Source organism: Hippocampus comes, unplaced genomic scaffold, assembly GCF_001891065.2.
Source record: "Hippocampus comes isolate QL1 unplaced genomic scaffold, H_comes_QL1_v1.1 scaffold156, whole genome shotgun sequence".
Classification (NCBI taxonomy): Eukaryota; Metazoa; Chordata; class Actinopteri; order Syngnathiformes; family Syngnathidae; genus Hippocampus; species Hippocampus comes.
Window position 1 is genome coordinate 6,541,549 of NW_017805744.1, and position 15,749 is coordinate 6,557,297.

At 43.9% G+C, this 15,749-nt stretch overlaps 2 protein-coding genes across 2 annotated transcripts in view; one reads left to right on the forward strand and one right to left on the reverse strand.

Annotated features, from left to right (window-relative positions):
- Positions 1 to 631, forward strand: part of rps6kal (ribosomal protein S6 kinase a, like) — a 25,037-nt gene extending 24,406 nt beyond the window's left edge. The window contains exon 23 of the mRNA XM_019884183.1: positions 583 to 631. The gene's annotated coding sequence lies outside the window, so the exon portion shown is untranslated. The remainder of the gene's footprint in view (positions 1 to 582) is intronic.
- A 1,566-nt stretch (positions 632 to 2,197) lies between these two features.
- Positions 2,198 to 4,471, reverse strand: LOC109524201 (POU domain, class 3, transcription factor 4). The gene has a single exon (XM_019883881.1). It carries the CDS (start codon positions 4,317 to 4,319, stop codon positions 3,228 to 3,230), a length of 1,092 nt encoding a protein of 363 aa, XP_019739440.1. The 5' UTR covers positions 4,320 to 4,471; the 3' UTR covers positions 2,198 to 3,227.
- Between the last annotated feature and the right edge of the window lie 11,278 nt (positions 4,472 to 15,749).

Genomic DNA, 15,749 nt, shown 5'->3' on the forward strand with positions numbered 1-15,749 from the left:
TGTTTGATAGAGATAGAGTGTGTGTGTGTGTGTGTGTGTGTGTGTGTGTGTGTGAACAGTGCCCTCCATAAAATTGAACACTCTTGGTCAAAATGTGTTATAAGCTATTGAATGAATCCAACAGAAGAAGAAGAAATGTTTTAGCAGACACAGAATCAAGCTCCTCCCAAGGCCATCTCAGTCCCCAGACCTCAACCCCATTGAAAACCTGTGTAGTGAGCTCAAGAGCAGAGGGCAGAGGAGAGGACCCGGGACACTGGCTGATTAGGAGAGACTGTCCGAAGTAGAATGGTCGAAGATCCCTCTTTCTATCATCCCCATTTTGTGAGACATTACAGGAGAACAGGAGGTGCTGTTTGGTTGTCAAAAGGTGATTGTGCAAAGGGAAAACAAAAAGAGTACTCAAATTGTCGCATCAATGATTGGATGAAAAAGATTTATTTTGTAGTGTGAGAAGTTTTATTTCTTCTAAGATTAAACGTAGGGTTTTGGGGGTGTGGGGGGTTAAGCTATTTAGAAAAAGCAATTGGAAGCTAAAGAACACAACCAGAGTAACAATAATTATGGAGGGCGCTGTGTGTGTGTCCATACTCACACACAGACACACACACACACACACACACACACACACTTCTCACTCTGGAAATATGATGTCTCTGTTTTATGGCAAACAGCTCGCTGTTTTCTCAAGAACGAGTTGGCAGCTCTTTTATTCCAGTTCTTTGAAAGAAACACTGAATACGGCAATTGCTTTTAAATGAGTTCTGAGTCTGACCACTTATGGCATCTTAACCTTTAACTGAGGCTTACAAATCCTCAGCCCTTAAAAGCAAAACCAAATGGGTTCGTTCTGAAATGACGCGATGACAAATGACGAAGCAGGGAGTCATTCAATCTCGTCACGAAGCCATCGCTCCTCTCTGACTCAGGATCTGATTGAGAGCCCCGGTTACCTGCAAAAGTAATCAAATCTCAAACTTTTTGGAGGACACGTTTACAACCTGTATTTTTTTGCCTGCTTGCACCTGTTTTTTTTTTTTTTTTTTGCCCTTGTCGTGTAACAAGAGTCAATCATTTCTGAACTAGTCAATTATTGAAGTATCAGTTAGCCTTTAAAAATGTGCTTCCTCTCAAAATTGAGATATTTTCGGCCTCCAAAGTAGCAAAGTGGCCCAATGGTGTGTGCTGATCGAAACTTTATCATTTCTGTTCATTTTCTTGCTCTGCTCCATCACACGCATTCAGCACTCATCATTTGCATCTAAAACAGTTGGATGCTATGGGTAGGCTATTTTGCTCTACTTTTCCCCTTGCATATTGTCATAGGCGTCCCCTTTTACCTCCATCCTCACTCCCTCTTCACCCTCTCTTGCCGTCTCCCCCAACCCCCTCACTGGGCCGCAGACTGAGGAGATGCATAAATTCAAGACACATTAGTATTCCAGTCAGGCTCTCTGTTTTCAAGGCAAGGCTTCGCACCCCCACCCCCCTTTCCCTCTCCAGCTCTATTTTTGAATCATTTAAACAGTGCTGCATGTACTTATGTCACAGCCATCCCTAATTTATTTTCAAGCTTCACTGTTTTTTTTTTTTTTGTTTTTTTTTTAGGAATATAGCTCTATTCCTCTCTTGCGTTGCCAATTATACGGAGCTGTAGTCTTTGAAATGAGATTCATCTGCTTCTGCGTGTGTGTGCGCGCGCCCGGGTCTACGCGTGCTCGTGCGTGTATCAACGCGTGGGTACGCGCGCGCTGTCAGGCCCGCTGGCCCCGGCGATACATCACGCATGTCTGATCAAGGAGGGCACAGGGCTCTGACAATAACATTTCAGAGGAACTGCACGTCTCTCTCTCGCTCCCTCTCTCTCTCTCTATCTCTCTCTCTCTCTCCCTCTCTCCCTCTCTCCCCCCGTTTTTTTTCAGTGATCAGCCTACAACCAAGACTCTATCGAGCCATGCACTTCGATATTTTACAGCTGTTATAAGGACACCAAAACTGGGGTGTTGCGGGTGGGGTGGGGGGGGGGGACAATTGATGCAGTTTGTTCGTATGGATTGGGTTACCTATGAGTCAATAATGTTTGACTGGTTTAATTAGGCTAACGTGAGGTAATAATAATAATAATAATAATAAGGATAATAATAATAATAATAATAAGAATGTTTTGTTGCTCAACTGTAATTATTTTTGGACCGTGAACGATTGTAGCAAGAAATTGTTTATTACAACATACATCGTTTATTTCAAAACATAATACAAGCTTTATACTGAAAATAAATAATTACTTGAGCTGTCATCGAAATTTGGAATAAAACCGCCGAAACAGTTCAATTTTATACTGAAAATATTTTTTTACATTGCTAATTAAGTGCAGGAATAACTAAGAGCATTTGTTTAAATTAATGACTTCAAAAGGGTAAGATATAAAACTGTACAATATTCGAAAAAAAATACTCGTGAAATAAACCAAATAACAGGAGTATTTAAATTTATAAAATTTGGATAGTGAACGTACAATAAAATTATAGGCAGGTGTATAGCGTCAACCCCATTTTTTTCCTATTCACGGCTCTTTTTCAGAGTCTACACAGTTTAAATGGTCGAAGATAATGAAATCAACAAAAAACAAAAAACATTTATAAATAATTGTTTTTGTGAGTGGCCAGATAAACTACAGGCGGCAACGGAGGGCCAAAAATAAGACTTCAAGTGCTATTGTGTTGGTAGTACATACCACTGGACTGAGGATCTATTTGCTTATGCAAAATCAATAACAACAATTACAGATGTTCAACGAGCATGTTACAAAAATAAAGACACGGGAGGATTGTGACCTCGAGTGGACAGTAAAATTACACGTGGTGCCCAAACACTGAAATATCAAATCAGTTCAGAAAATAAGAATCATTGTGTCACTCCACAACAAAAAAAAAAGAGACGGGGAAAAATGAAAACAAAAGCTGTCCCATTTGTTGGATTATGGTGACAAAAAAAAAAAAAAAAACTAAAGGCGCTGGTAGATTATAGGCACATTATTGTATTTATATCCAAACATTTTGACCGGCTCCACGGAGTGCCGTGAAATGATCGAATAATGCCCTCGTGGCGCTTCGAAAGAGGCCAAGGCTGAGCGGGTATCTCCGGTGAGTCTGGATGAGTCTGTACCGGCGGGACCCACACCGCGGGAGTCCGTTTTCGGTCTGATCCCTCCCGGAGCGGTGCAGCGGTCAGAGGTCGTGGCACGAGGACGCGTCCCCCGCGCTGCCACCGTGGGAATAGGGCGCCTCGTGGGGCGGCGGCGGCTCCCCGGGCGGCGTCATGCGCTTCTCTTTCTGCCTCCGGTTGCAGAACCACACTCGGACCACCTCCTTCTCCAGCTGCAGCGTGTCCGCCAACGACGTGATTTCCTGCGCGGAGGGTTTGGGGCACTTGAGAAAGTGCGTCTCCAGGACCCCCTTAACGCTGACCTCGATGGACGTCCTCTTCTTCCTCTTCCTGCCCTGAGCTGCGATCTTGTCTATACTGCTGGAGCTGCCCGTGGACGAGTCTGCCTCTTCCAACCACTTGTTCAGCAGCGGCTTGAGTTTACACATGTTTTTAAAGCTCAACTGGAGAGCCTCGAACCTGCAGATGGTCGTTTGGGAAAAGACGTTGCCGTAGAGAGTACCCAGCGCCAATCCCACGTCGGCCTGCGTGAAGCCCAGCTTGATCCTCCGCTGCTTGAACTGCTTGGCAAAATGCTCCAGTTCGTCCGACGTCGGCGTCTCCTCGTCGGAGTGGTCGTGGCAGTGGTGCCCCCCCAGGTCGCTGTGCTCGGGGCTGAGCGTGTCCCTGAGGCCCGGGTGCATGCCTTGGCCCTGTGGGTTGGGCGGCGGGGTGAGCCCGCCGTGCTCCAGCATGCCGTTGACGGTGAAGCCCGTCTGGGAGTAGATGTTGATCTGCTGCCCGCTGCTGATGGACGAGTTGTGGGACACCGGAGTCCCCCACGCCGCCGGGTGGTTGCCATGGTTGTTGTGGTGCGGGGAGTGATGAGCGACGTGCGGCGAGCGGTGATGGATGATGCCGAGCTGCAGGTCTTCTCTGCCCGGTTTGACGTCCTGCTGCTCCATGGAGGCCGACCACGGGCTGCTATCCGACAGATTGTTCGCCCACTGGTGCCCGAGGGGGTGCCCGTTGCTCTGGACGTTCTGCAGGTAGTCACTGTGCAGGAGTTTCTGGTGTCCTCTGTAGGGGCTCGCAGGCTGCATGGCTTGACTGTCCGGGTGCATCATGGGACTGGAACCGAGCAAGGTGTAGGGGCTTGAGGCAGCTGTGGCCATGCTGGCTGCTGAACCCCACTGGCGATACTAAAGTGAGGTTCAGCTCAGCCTCTGACATTTCCCTCTCTCTGGAGTGTCGGCACCAGTCAGGCGTTGACAAACATGACGGACGGCAAGAACCGCCACTCATAGGCCGAGAAAGTCGTAAACGACGACACCTCTCCACCAATGATGGCGCACCATACACACCACAGACCCCCCCCCCCCCCCCCCCCCCCCCCCCCCAAAACCGCACAGAAGCCACACATCACAGTGACAGAGACACACCTCTTCTCTACCTCTCGGTATCGATCTCCCTTCCAATCTAAATGACCCTGTTAACCATCCCCTTCGCCCTCCCCACCTTTCCTTTTTACCGCTTTGAGCCCTACTTAGCAGCCACACTAACCCCCACACGTACCCATCCTCACCGCCACCTTACTCCTCTAAGTTTAAAATGGCCCGGTGCGAAATAACTCACATCGGTACAAGAGGGATGAGGTCATTAGAAAATGTGACGCCCTCTTGAAACAGCGAGCATGATTGAAAAATCAATTTTGATGTCTTTTTTTTTTCTCCTTCTCTCTCATCTCCTCTCATTTTGTCTCTGTTTGCATTTCTCTTTGTAACGCCACCTCCCTCCTCCTCGGCGTGCAGAACCGCAGAGTGGAAAGTGTTCAGGGCGGTCGAACCGGAAGTGAGTCCGAGCGCTGGTCCACTGAGTCTGTTTGTGGAACAATATGCGCGTGGAGCGCAGTTCCTGTTTATTAATAGAAGTTTCCAACTGCTTTACGCGCGAGTTTAATGCTGCTGCTGTCACCCTTGAGCGCGCGCGAAGGAGATTTAAGCTCCAGTGGCATTTGTCAGACGTGCCAACACTTAATTTAGAAGGATGCAATCAAAGCTGCTCCTGTTCTAGTTGACAATCATCAACTTTCAGTAAACATTTCCTCAGGACTTTTCTATAAGGGGGCAAGTCCCTAGACCTGGCACTTTCGGGCACGGACCATTCCACATGCACCGATTATAGAGGAGTGTCGTGCAACTGCATTCAAAAAAAAAATTAAATCAGTCAAAAAATAAAATAAAATAATGGCCCCCAAAACGCCCACGTCCATTGCTACCACAGTGGGAGGAATCGATCCTCACGCAAAGCGCACGATTACGCGTGATGTGATGCAATTACTACATTTATTCTCGCATCACATCATTCTCGTTAGAACTCAGCAAGATATTTCTGCTCAAAGCTAACTTAGCTGCTCACTCTAATTTCCATTTGAAAAATGTGTGCCAGCATCCTTATTGCTTTGCAATTCCATTAAATATATTGACGGGGCTCCCAGGTTAAGCTTGATTTAAATTTGCATACATTTTCATACATTGAGGAGAAATAAAAAGAAGGCTGGAGCCAGCAGAAAGTCATTAAAGAGCACCGAGCCGCGGAGGAGACAAGCAGGAGGCCGGAGCAGGTGAGCGAACGGCGGGCAGGATGTGTGGACAGGATCGCTGGACATCGACCGGCCTCGGTGACCGGAGACTCGCCTGCACGAGGGACTGATCATGACCGAGTGACCTCTGCTCGAAGGCGCCGAGTAAGATGCGTTATAATTCAACTGGAATAAGGAGAATACTACTCATCCTGCGCATTTTATTTTATTTTAATGTTTACGAATAGTTTTATGTTGGTTTGTTTGTATGTTTTAGTTGTTTGGTCGAACAACTAAGAAATTGAGTCCTTTTTTTTCTAAGAAATATTAAGTTTAGCTTACCTCACGCTATTTAATAAAATTTACAATTACGAATGTGAATTTCAAAAACGTGTCGACCCACAATTATCCGATAATAAATGTACACATATATATATATATATATATATATATATATACATTTGTTGCGCACGCGCGTCACTTCGGTATTTATTACAAAGCAAAAAAAAAAAAAAAGTATTTCAATGTTTGTTTTAGACATCAAAGTGTTTTATAAATCGTATAGCACCTGCCTTCCCGATTTTAAAGTACGCATTTGGTGAGTTTAAAGTGGACGAGAGTGCTGCTTCGAGAGGGAGGCTGTATTGCTCTCGATAGTCTAGTTTCTAAGTGTAACAGATGCTTCTCTAGAAACGCTCCGCGTGCTGATTCCTTTTATTCACATCAACATTTTTCTGCCGTCGAGCTCGTTTCCATAGTGAGGCGAATAAAAGGCAAATCCCCGCTCCGCGCCTCCAATAAAGAGCCCATTCACAGATAACCCGAGACAGCCCTGCTACTGACTGCCTCTCTCTTACCAAGGTGCACATTACTGCTCAATAAGACAAGCTAATGACTCATAATTTCTCTCATTTTGTCTTTGGGATTTAATAGTTTGTTTAGAGTTTGCTGTTTGTTTGTTTTGCGGTTTTAAGCGACGTTTGCGTATTTTATACCGCGGCAATGAATTCTTGAATAAAACAAATATATTCACGCGGTACTGAAACAATCCCGACTCTCCAAACGAATGACACTTTGGATATTTATGTTTTCCAAACTTAACTACGTGTGCTGTGTAAGTTTTAAAATTGGAGTGCAGTTTATGTTGATTGAAATTACCACGTTGTTGATTTTTTTCCCATGTAATTTTCCACACAAGCTTTCTTAGTTGAAGTACATTCTTTGTCACAAAGTGTCATGACTCCTGTAAGAATACAATAACAACACGATTGGTGATGTTGTGTGCGCGGAATTATTAAAAATGTATCAAAGTTCTAAATTGTTATGGTGGTCTGCAGTCAGGGATTGTTTTATTTATCTTTTTTTTGGTGCAATATAGTCACTACTACAAGATTAATAAGGTTTAGACTGCTATTGAGAAAGCTCTGGGCCTCAGGGTGCGCCCTGTCACGGAGTGTCACGACCTCTGCAAACTTTCCCCACGCAGCGTTGACCCCCTCGATTCTTTGAGTCAAAGCCATGTGTTAATGCGTTAAACGAGATTTTTTTTTTTTTTTTTTGGTCAACCCACATGAACCAGTTTATCCCATCTCCCAGCTCTGAACTAAATTAAAAGATTGTATCTGCTAATTATGTGAATTATTATTGTTTTATGTTAATGAACACAGGAAGGCAATAATAAAATATACGTATACAGCACAAATCTGTGTGTGTTTCAGTAAAGTGGCACTGTCTAATAATACATTGAAAAATAACACTTTACATGCACATACACACGCAAGCACACGCACACACACGCACACACGTCGTTGTCTCCCATCAGCGCGTGACGTCGAGCACAGTGGCGTCGTGTTAAAACAGTATCTCACCATGACGCTGCTGACACAATGTTTGTTTTCAACACGAAACCTAAATATTTATTTATTTTTTCCCATTTTCTTCTTGATTTGGAAAATTGAAGTGCATGTTTGAGGTTGAAATTTCGCTTGTGTTTGGTCTGCTCATGTCTGCATGACGGTTTTCCACAGATTTATTTATTTATTTATTTTTATTCCTCCAAAAGCAAATTTTAAAATTGGAGCTATGCATAGCAATGGTGCATTCAATGATTTAAATTCAGACATTTCATTTTTAGATTAAGTCAGTCTTGTATTAAAAAAAGTGATTACTGCGGCATTCAACATGCATATTAATGAAAATGCTGTCAAAGGTGCACCAGAGCTGTATCTTTAATTCCCCGATATGGTAACATTCTCACACCAAGACTCAGTCAGTGTTAATTCCAAATGTCTGGTTATTGGCTGTTCCATTCTGTTGTTACACATTTAAAAGATTAAACATGAAAACGAATGTGACGTTTGGGATTGTGGATCTTGGAAAGATTCAAATTAATTTGACGGATGCAGGTGTAAACAATGTGACACTTTGTGGTATTGTTGTGACAGTAAATGCAACTAATCATTAGATAATGTTGTTTGGAATAATTGAAGTTCTCACAAAATTTAATTATATATTTTTTTTGCAAAGAAGTGCAAAGAAGAGCTTCAAAGAGAGCATCAAGGCCTTCAACCTGCATGTGTATTCGCATTAGTATTCCAATATGATGCAAAGTCAAGCATAAAATTATTTGACTTTGTGGTTAATTAGAAATTGAATTGAGTGAAAACAATAGACAAGCCCCAGGTCAGGGACACTTTTTTTTTAACTATTTTTGCTGAAACTGTCTTTCCTCTGCTTAGAAAAGAGTTTGTCACACTATCATTTTTTTATTATCTGTGAGGATTTGAAATATAAAATTAAATTGAAATGGTTCTTCTCGCTTCCCTTCAAAGTCAATGTTTGTCAAAGCGATTACTTTGTACGTGTGTGTGTGTGTATGTGTGTGTGTGTGTGTGTTGGTTCCAGGTGCTGTTTGCAAAATGGCTCTATATCGTAACTATGTGAGTGAAGGAGCCTCTGTTGGTTAAAATCTACATAACATTACCATCTGTTAAACTTCAGATCACTTCAGTCACACACAGAGCAATGAAGAAGAGTAGAGAGTCTATAAAATCATATAACGTATGCTCTTCAGACGCTCTCCAACTCCTCTTTCCATATATCCGATACTCCTCCTCTTCTTCGTCTGCAATGAGAGCTGAAAAGAGCACCGGCCTAGGCTGGGAGCAATGAGGAAGTGCAGCGAGTATATTTGATGACGAAAGCTTGTAAGAAAGTGCCCTGAAAAATCCAAAACAACATTTGAAACACAGAATTGGTCAACTTTATTCAGTAACAAAACACCAAGCAAACCAGGTAGTTGACTGCGTAAACAACTAATACTCATTGGTACCTACTTCTTTAACCCCCACCCCCCTACCCCCCACCCCACCCAACAAATCAACCCCCCTCCTCAAATGCACACACACACAGGTCCCTCTGAAGGAGCAGGCGGAGCCGACAGTTGCACATCTGCATTTCAAACACAGACTCTCTGGGATTCATTATTAATTAGCCCACTGAGCCCTGGAGGGCTGAAGATACTAACACACACACACACACACACACACACACACACACACACACACACACACACACACACACACACACACACACACACACACACGCAGGCACACACACAAGTGTTGCATTGCACCATCCAATCATCTAATCTCTTCTTGATGCCTGAGCTAGTGAATGATAAAGGATGATGAATTACTGGACTAGATGGGCACACTGTATAGCTGAGTGCATACTTGCTATATTGCAAGTTCGTACAGTTCTACACAGTGGCAAGTAAATGTGTAAGTCTGGACATACAATATGCTGTACATGTAGCAACAGCCTGCATGTGAATGCGCAACTCAACCTGTGTGAGATGAAAAAGTCTGGACTGGTTTTCCATTTTGACGATAATAAAGACAACGAAACACCTCCATGGCCTTTGTTTGTTTGATTCTCTGCAACCGTACTGGTGTGCTTTGCCTTACAATTGCTTAATTGTGTGTTTCTGTGGGCACCGGTGGTACAGGCAGATCAGAAAGACATACAGTGATTATGCATGAGCAACGTCTCCGGGGTCCACACACACACACACACACACACACACACACACACACACACACACACACACACACACACACACACACACACACATGCGCGGTGGGGTAGAAAATGGAGAGAGAGGAAAACAAGAGCGAGTCAAATACACAGCAGCAAAAACCCTGTCCACACCATGTCCCACTGCAGCACAAAGTTTGGGCTGCGCAGTTTACTAAAATAAACACACTTCAATGTTTCCTATTGTGTGGCTCTGCATTAGCATGCAAGGGGCCTGATGCAGGGCTCAATGAAGAGTATCAGATTGCGCAGGATTCTCAGACGTGATGGTGCGTTGACTGCTAATATTTAGAGTGCAGCATCTCAAGCCTGAAAGTGTCTCTTTTGCTCTTGAAGTGCTTTCGGTCATTAAGTTGTGGTGTGCTAAAACGTGTCATAAACTGATCCCAGGTAAAGTTCCACCTGCATCCTTTATGGCTCAGATGATGTTACTATGGTGACTTGCAAGACGGCCTCTTTGTGCTCTCACTGCACATAACACTTCTCTTCTCACATGGTTGGCTGGCTGCAGGCTATAATCTGGAGTGTGATAGGGTGACAAAGTCTGGATTTAATTGCATAATTGAGCAGGAACGAAGCATCATCACCTTCTCCTGCAGGCCTCCCAGAGGCGGAGTCTGCTGTTCAGATGTCCTCGTCCGTCTCTGGTTAAACTGCGGAGGAACCACACGAGCCGGCTGCAACATCTCCTGCAAGCCTCAGCACCTCTTGAACCAATCAGATGTGACTCAGTGCCAGTGGTGGACCTCCGCTGAGCACATGCGCTTCCTCATGTTGCAGGGCATGCTGGGTAGTGGTGGGATTTGCACCGGGGGAAGAGACCACTTCTCTCCAGCACAGCGCGCTCTTTGTTTGATGAAGAGGCCGCTAAAGAATCTGCCGAAATGTTGTTGCAAGTTTCAAAAGGGAATTCTCGAGACCTTTCCTCAATCCACTCTTTCGTTCAAAGGAACGCAGACTGGATTTTTGGTTTCATAGCAATTCCACCTGGGGTCTCAAAAGGCAAGAACAACAAATATCGGAAACATTTCATACCCAAGAATATGTTTATTCAGAGATTAGGATTTCCGATGAATGGACCCCCCTCCGGTGTGCTGCGCTGCCAGTGTGAGTGCTCTTTGCGGTCATGCACGTTGTGATGTGTGGGTTGTTCTGTGTTTGAGTTGGACGTGTGAGACGGGTGAAGAGCCCCCTACCCCCTGTGGACAGGAACTCTGGGTGGAGAGGAAGAGGTCCAATGCTCACATTTCTCATTACAAATCACATTTCTCTTCATACGTTTGCGCGAGTTTGTGTGTGCTTCGTACAGGATGTGACAAACTCAGCGCAGCAAATGAGAACGGTACTTACATCGTGCGCCGCTCACAAAACATGAATTTAACGTTCTTAACCTCTTTTTCTGTATCTGCAAGTTAAGTTAAATGCCATGGCCTGCGTTCAAGGAAACAGGTGGGGGTTTTTTCTCACAATTTAGGTTGGACTCGATAATCTTTAATCACAAATTCTTAAATGCAGGCCTAATCTCAAAAGAGTTATAGATAGAATTGAGTCTGAGCAGGCATGGCAATAACAGACTATCGCTATTAGTGACACTTAGTTGTAATTTACTTTTATGAAGCCCTAAAATGAAAAGTGAGCACACCAAATCACAGCATAAAGCTCCTAAAAGCCTGTCACTTCAAATATTTTAGAGTTACCATTTTTTTCCCTCCCTACCGACTATAGGATTGAACCATGTTACCGAGTAGTCGATGAGTCCACTTTACAACTCAACATCGACAGTTGAAGCTTGAAGTTGGGGAGGAGTTGCTGTTGAGATATACGCCAGATCGCTTGGCTATGAATATAAATCTGTCTTTTGTTTATTTATTTTCTCACAAGGTTACCCTAATAAGCCATCGAAGAAAAAATATAAAGTCCACTGTCAAGCCAGGCCGTGAGTACGTCGGCGCCTCTCTCTTCCTCATCCGACAGCGACACGTACACGGGATCCACCTGGCTAACACAGAGCAAGCAAAAAATGCATCGCCATTGACAGATTGATTGGCTGCAGTTCTCCTTGATAAAACATATTTATTTTTCTTCTGACCACAGGTATACTTGAATTTTCTTGGAGGGTGGCGATATTTACAATATACTGATAGTTTTGGGAAACCTGAGTTCAATTTCACAGGCAACACCCTACCACCGCCACTGTCAGAGCCATTATCCATAAATGCATCAAACTGGGAAGAGAGGAAAACATTCCCAGGAGTGGACAACCGGCTAAAATTACTCCGAGAGTCTGACGCCTCATCCAGGATGTCGCAAAAGAACCAAGAACAACACCCAAAGAACTCCAGACCTCGCTGGCCTAAGTTTGGGTCAGTGTTCATGAATCCACCATAAGAAAGACACTGACCAAAAATGGCATTCATGGGAGGGTTCCCAGGCGAAATTCACTGCTGTCCAAAAAGAACAGAAAATCACGTCTCATATTTGCCAAAAGACATCTTGATGATCCTCTAGACTTTTGGAAAAACATTCTGAGGACTGATGAGTCCAAATTTTAAATTTTTGGTAGATGTGCGGTCCGTGACCTATGAGGTAAAAATGGCACAGCATTTGATAAAAAGAACATGATGCCAACAGCAAAGCATGGTTGTGTCAGTGTGATGGTCTGTGGCTGCTCTTCTACCCCAGGACCAGGACAACTTTGCTGTGATTGATAGATCAAAATGAATATTCCTGTCGACCAGAAAATACTGAAGGAGAACATCCGACAATCAGTTCGTGCCCTCAAACTCAAGCGCTCTTGGATCATTATTGCTGCCAAGGGTGGCACAAATGATTAGGTTCAGGGGCCAATTACTTTTTCACACAGGGACAGGGAAGTTTTGAATTTTTTTGTACCTTAATAAATGAAATTGTCCTTTAGAAACTACATTTTGTGTTTCCTTGCGTCATCTCTGTGTGAGATTAAAATCGGTTTGATGAACGGAAATATTTGCATGTGTTAAATATGCAAAGAACACAGAAATCAGGAAGGGGCAAATACTTTTTCATGGCACTGGACAAACGTACTTACATACCAACTAATCAACCTACTTACTTATTCATTTAGAAATGGAAAAGAAAGTGGGCGATACGTCATCTGTGAACACAACATAGGGCTATGTGTTTCAGAGTTGGAAGTGGGAGGAAACAGGAGGAATTTATCATTGAGATACAGTAAAACGCCAACGTCCAACTATTTTGTATCCTGCGTCGACTCATTGGGATCATCGATGAGCTGGAACTTTTATGGCTGGAAATATTTCAAGGTAAATAAAGGATGCAAAACATGAAAGCAAGTTATCAAATGTGTTCGTACAGGCAGGATGGGTTCAGTGCCCACTCGGTTGTCTCTCCCTATATGTGCCCTGTCATTGATTGGCAAGTAGTCCAGGGTGTTGTCAGCCTTTTGCTCAAAGTCTGCTGTGATGGGTTCCGGCCTCCTGTGAGCCTTGGCAGGATAAGAAAATGGTTGGATGAATATTTACAGCTTAAATTAAATGCTATTAAAGATTCCTGTAGGCTTTCAAAGTCTCTTGACCAGCCTTTCCCCACAGATTTTTTTTCTCTGCAAAACACATTGTTTCAATTCTGCACTCCAGCCTTCCTGTGCGGAGTTTGGATGTTCTCCCCGTGCCTACGTGTGTTTTCTCCGGGTACTCAACACATGTCACTGCAATTGTTTTTAGATCAGAATTGTCGTTTTGATCAGATGTCCTATATATGGACACGCCAGTATATTACCCCTTGTTCCATCGAACCATTGAACCTCACCAGGTTCCTTAAGGGGTTCACTTGAGAAAGGTAACAGTTCAGCTGTATAAAGTATAGCACTTATGATTCTGTATAGCACCATGGAGTTCTTTTGAGGTTCATAGACCATAGAAGTAGGTCAGGTCTGTAAATAACCTTTTAGTTCTCGTTGGTGCTGTATAGAACCAATGGATGAGGATTGGTTCCTTATAGAACCAGTGTGGGCTCTGATTTTGTGACCAGCACAAGTCTGACAATGACATCCACCAAATATGTCCGTGGATCTCAGATTCTGTCCGCCTTGATTCAGTTCACCAACATCGCTTTACAGTTCTTGCGCCAATACATCGAAATGGTTCCAAAAGGCTTTAAGTTCAATCTACTTTCAGCCACTAACTTCTCAGGTACACGTCAAAGAAAATGCTTTCTGAACGCCGGAACGCTCAGCACAGCGCGCATATGAACCCAATTCTAAAACAAGCACATCAACGCTTGCGTCAGCAGAAAAATCAGGGTATGCACGTTTTTTACTCTTGAGCGCAACTGCTCTACTCTACGATAATAGAGCCTAAGGATGTGTACAAGCCAAAGAGCATTTGGGTACAAGCTTTATTTATTAGAATGAATGTAGGAGAAAAAGACACTGTCTTTGAGGGGTTTTTTTTGGGGGGGGGGGTCTCATTCAGCGCAGGTCTGCTTTTATAGACAGTGTAAAATGCCCAACCTTTATCATGGACCCCAAATATTTGAAACGACAGTAGAATAGGATTTTTTTTTTTCTCCATTGTAGTATAGTATGTTCATCATATTTAAAGTGGTTTGTGGCAGGGCTTTGGGATTCATTTGACTTCCTTCTGGTTTTGGATGTATTAAAAGTTTCATGACATGCAGTCCTTCTTTTTTAAGCAACATAGAAAAAATAATTATTTCAACGAGAAAAAAAAACAAACTTTCTTTGGAAATAGTGCAACCTGAGAGGATGCAGTGGAAATAATCTATGATCAGATTGTGCCCCTTTGGCACCTTAAATCTCCAATATTAATTAAATGTTGCGGTGACATCAGACTTCCAGCAACGTCACACACACAAGATATTCTGCAAGAAACATCATTTTCAAAATATTTAGAAAATATTCTCACATGTGTCCATGCTTCTTAGTGGATAGTTTGTACATGAGCTCGGCAAGTGGGTATCAATTTATTTTCTACAGTTTACTCAAAAATTCTTTTAACTCACAAACATGCCCGCACAAGCACGCACACACATGGATCTTTATCATTCCGATTAGTTCGGAATGCCAAGTTCTGCTGTCTTCCTCTCGCTCGTTCCCCCTGAAAGAAGGTCTTATTTTGGCGTTGTCAGCTGTCTCAAGGGCATCCAGAACAAAGATGCTTTTCACTCTTGTGCATCCTCTCCCATCCTTCACTCTTTTCACCTCATCCTGACTGGTGCCTCACGCAAACGCTTGTTTGTGCCTACCTTGCCTACCTTGACTCACTCTCCTGCTTTGACATTCTCTCAGTTTAGGAGCATCTCATCTCATTTCTGGAGCTCGTGGATACGGTACGACGTAAATAACTGAGAGTTCTCAAACACTGACACGTACAGTAAACAAGAAAGTGGATGGACAAAGCAGTTACATGTGTGTCTGTATACCTGGCATAAGAGCAGACGAAGGATGCACGAAGGCAGCAGCAGCTGGTGAAGGCACGGTGTCAAGAGAGCTGAGAAGCAGAGAGAGAGAGAGAGAGAGAGAGAGAGAGAGAGAGAGAGAGAGAGAGAGAGAGAGAGAGAGAGGGAGGGAGAAAACAGAGCATGCCTCCTTGGCCCACTGTGTGGAAGGGGGACACTGGAGCATAACAAACAGGATCCACCTTTCTGCTTGGCTAATTTTCCCTATTAAAAGAGCCCAGCAGGAGCCTCAGCAGTCCACCAGCTGGAACAGAGGTTATTTTAGTGCCTGTCTGTCAGCATTGTGTGTGTGTGTGTGTGTGTGTGTGTGTGTGTGTGTGTGTGTGTGTGTGTGTGTGTGTGTGTGTGTGTGTGTGTGTGCGCGCGCGCACGTGTGTATGCATGATGCTGAGAACGTGTGTGAGTCAGACGCCACATCTCATCATTAAGGACGATTAGACCTCATTGC

Excerpts from the sequence above, each read along its gene's own strand:
- LOC109524201 (XM_019883881.1), bottom strand. The coding sequence starts at position 4,319 with ATGGCCACAGCTGCCTCAAGCCCCTACACCTTGCTCGGTTCCAGTCCC.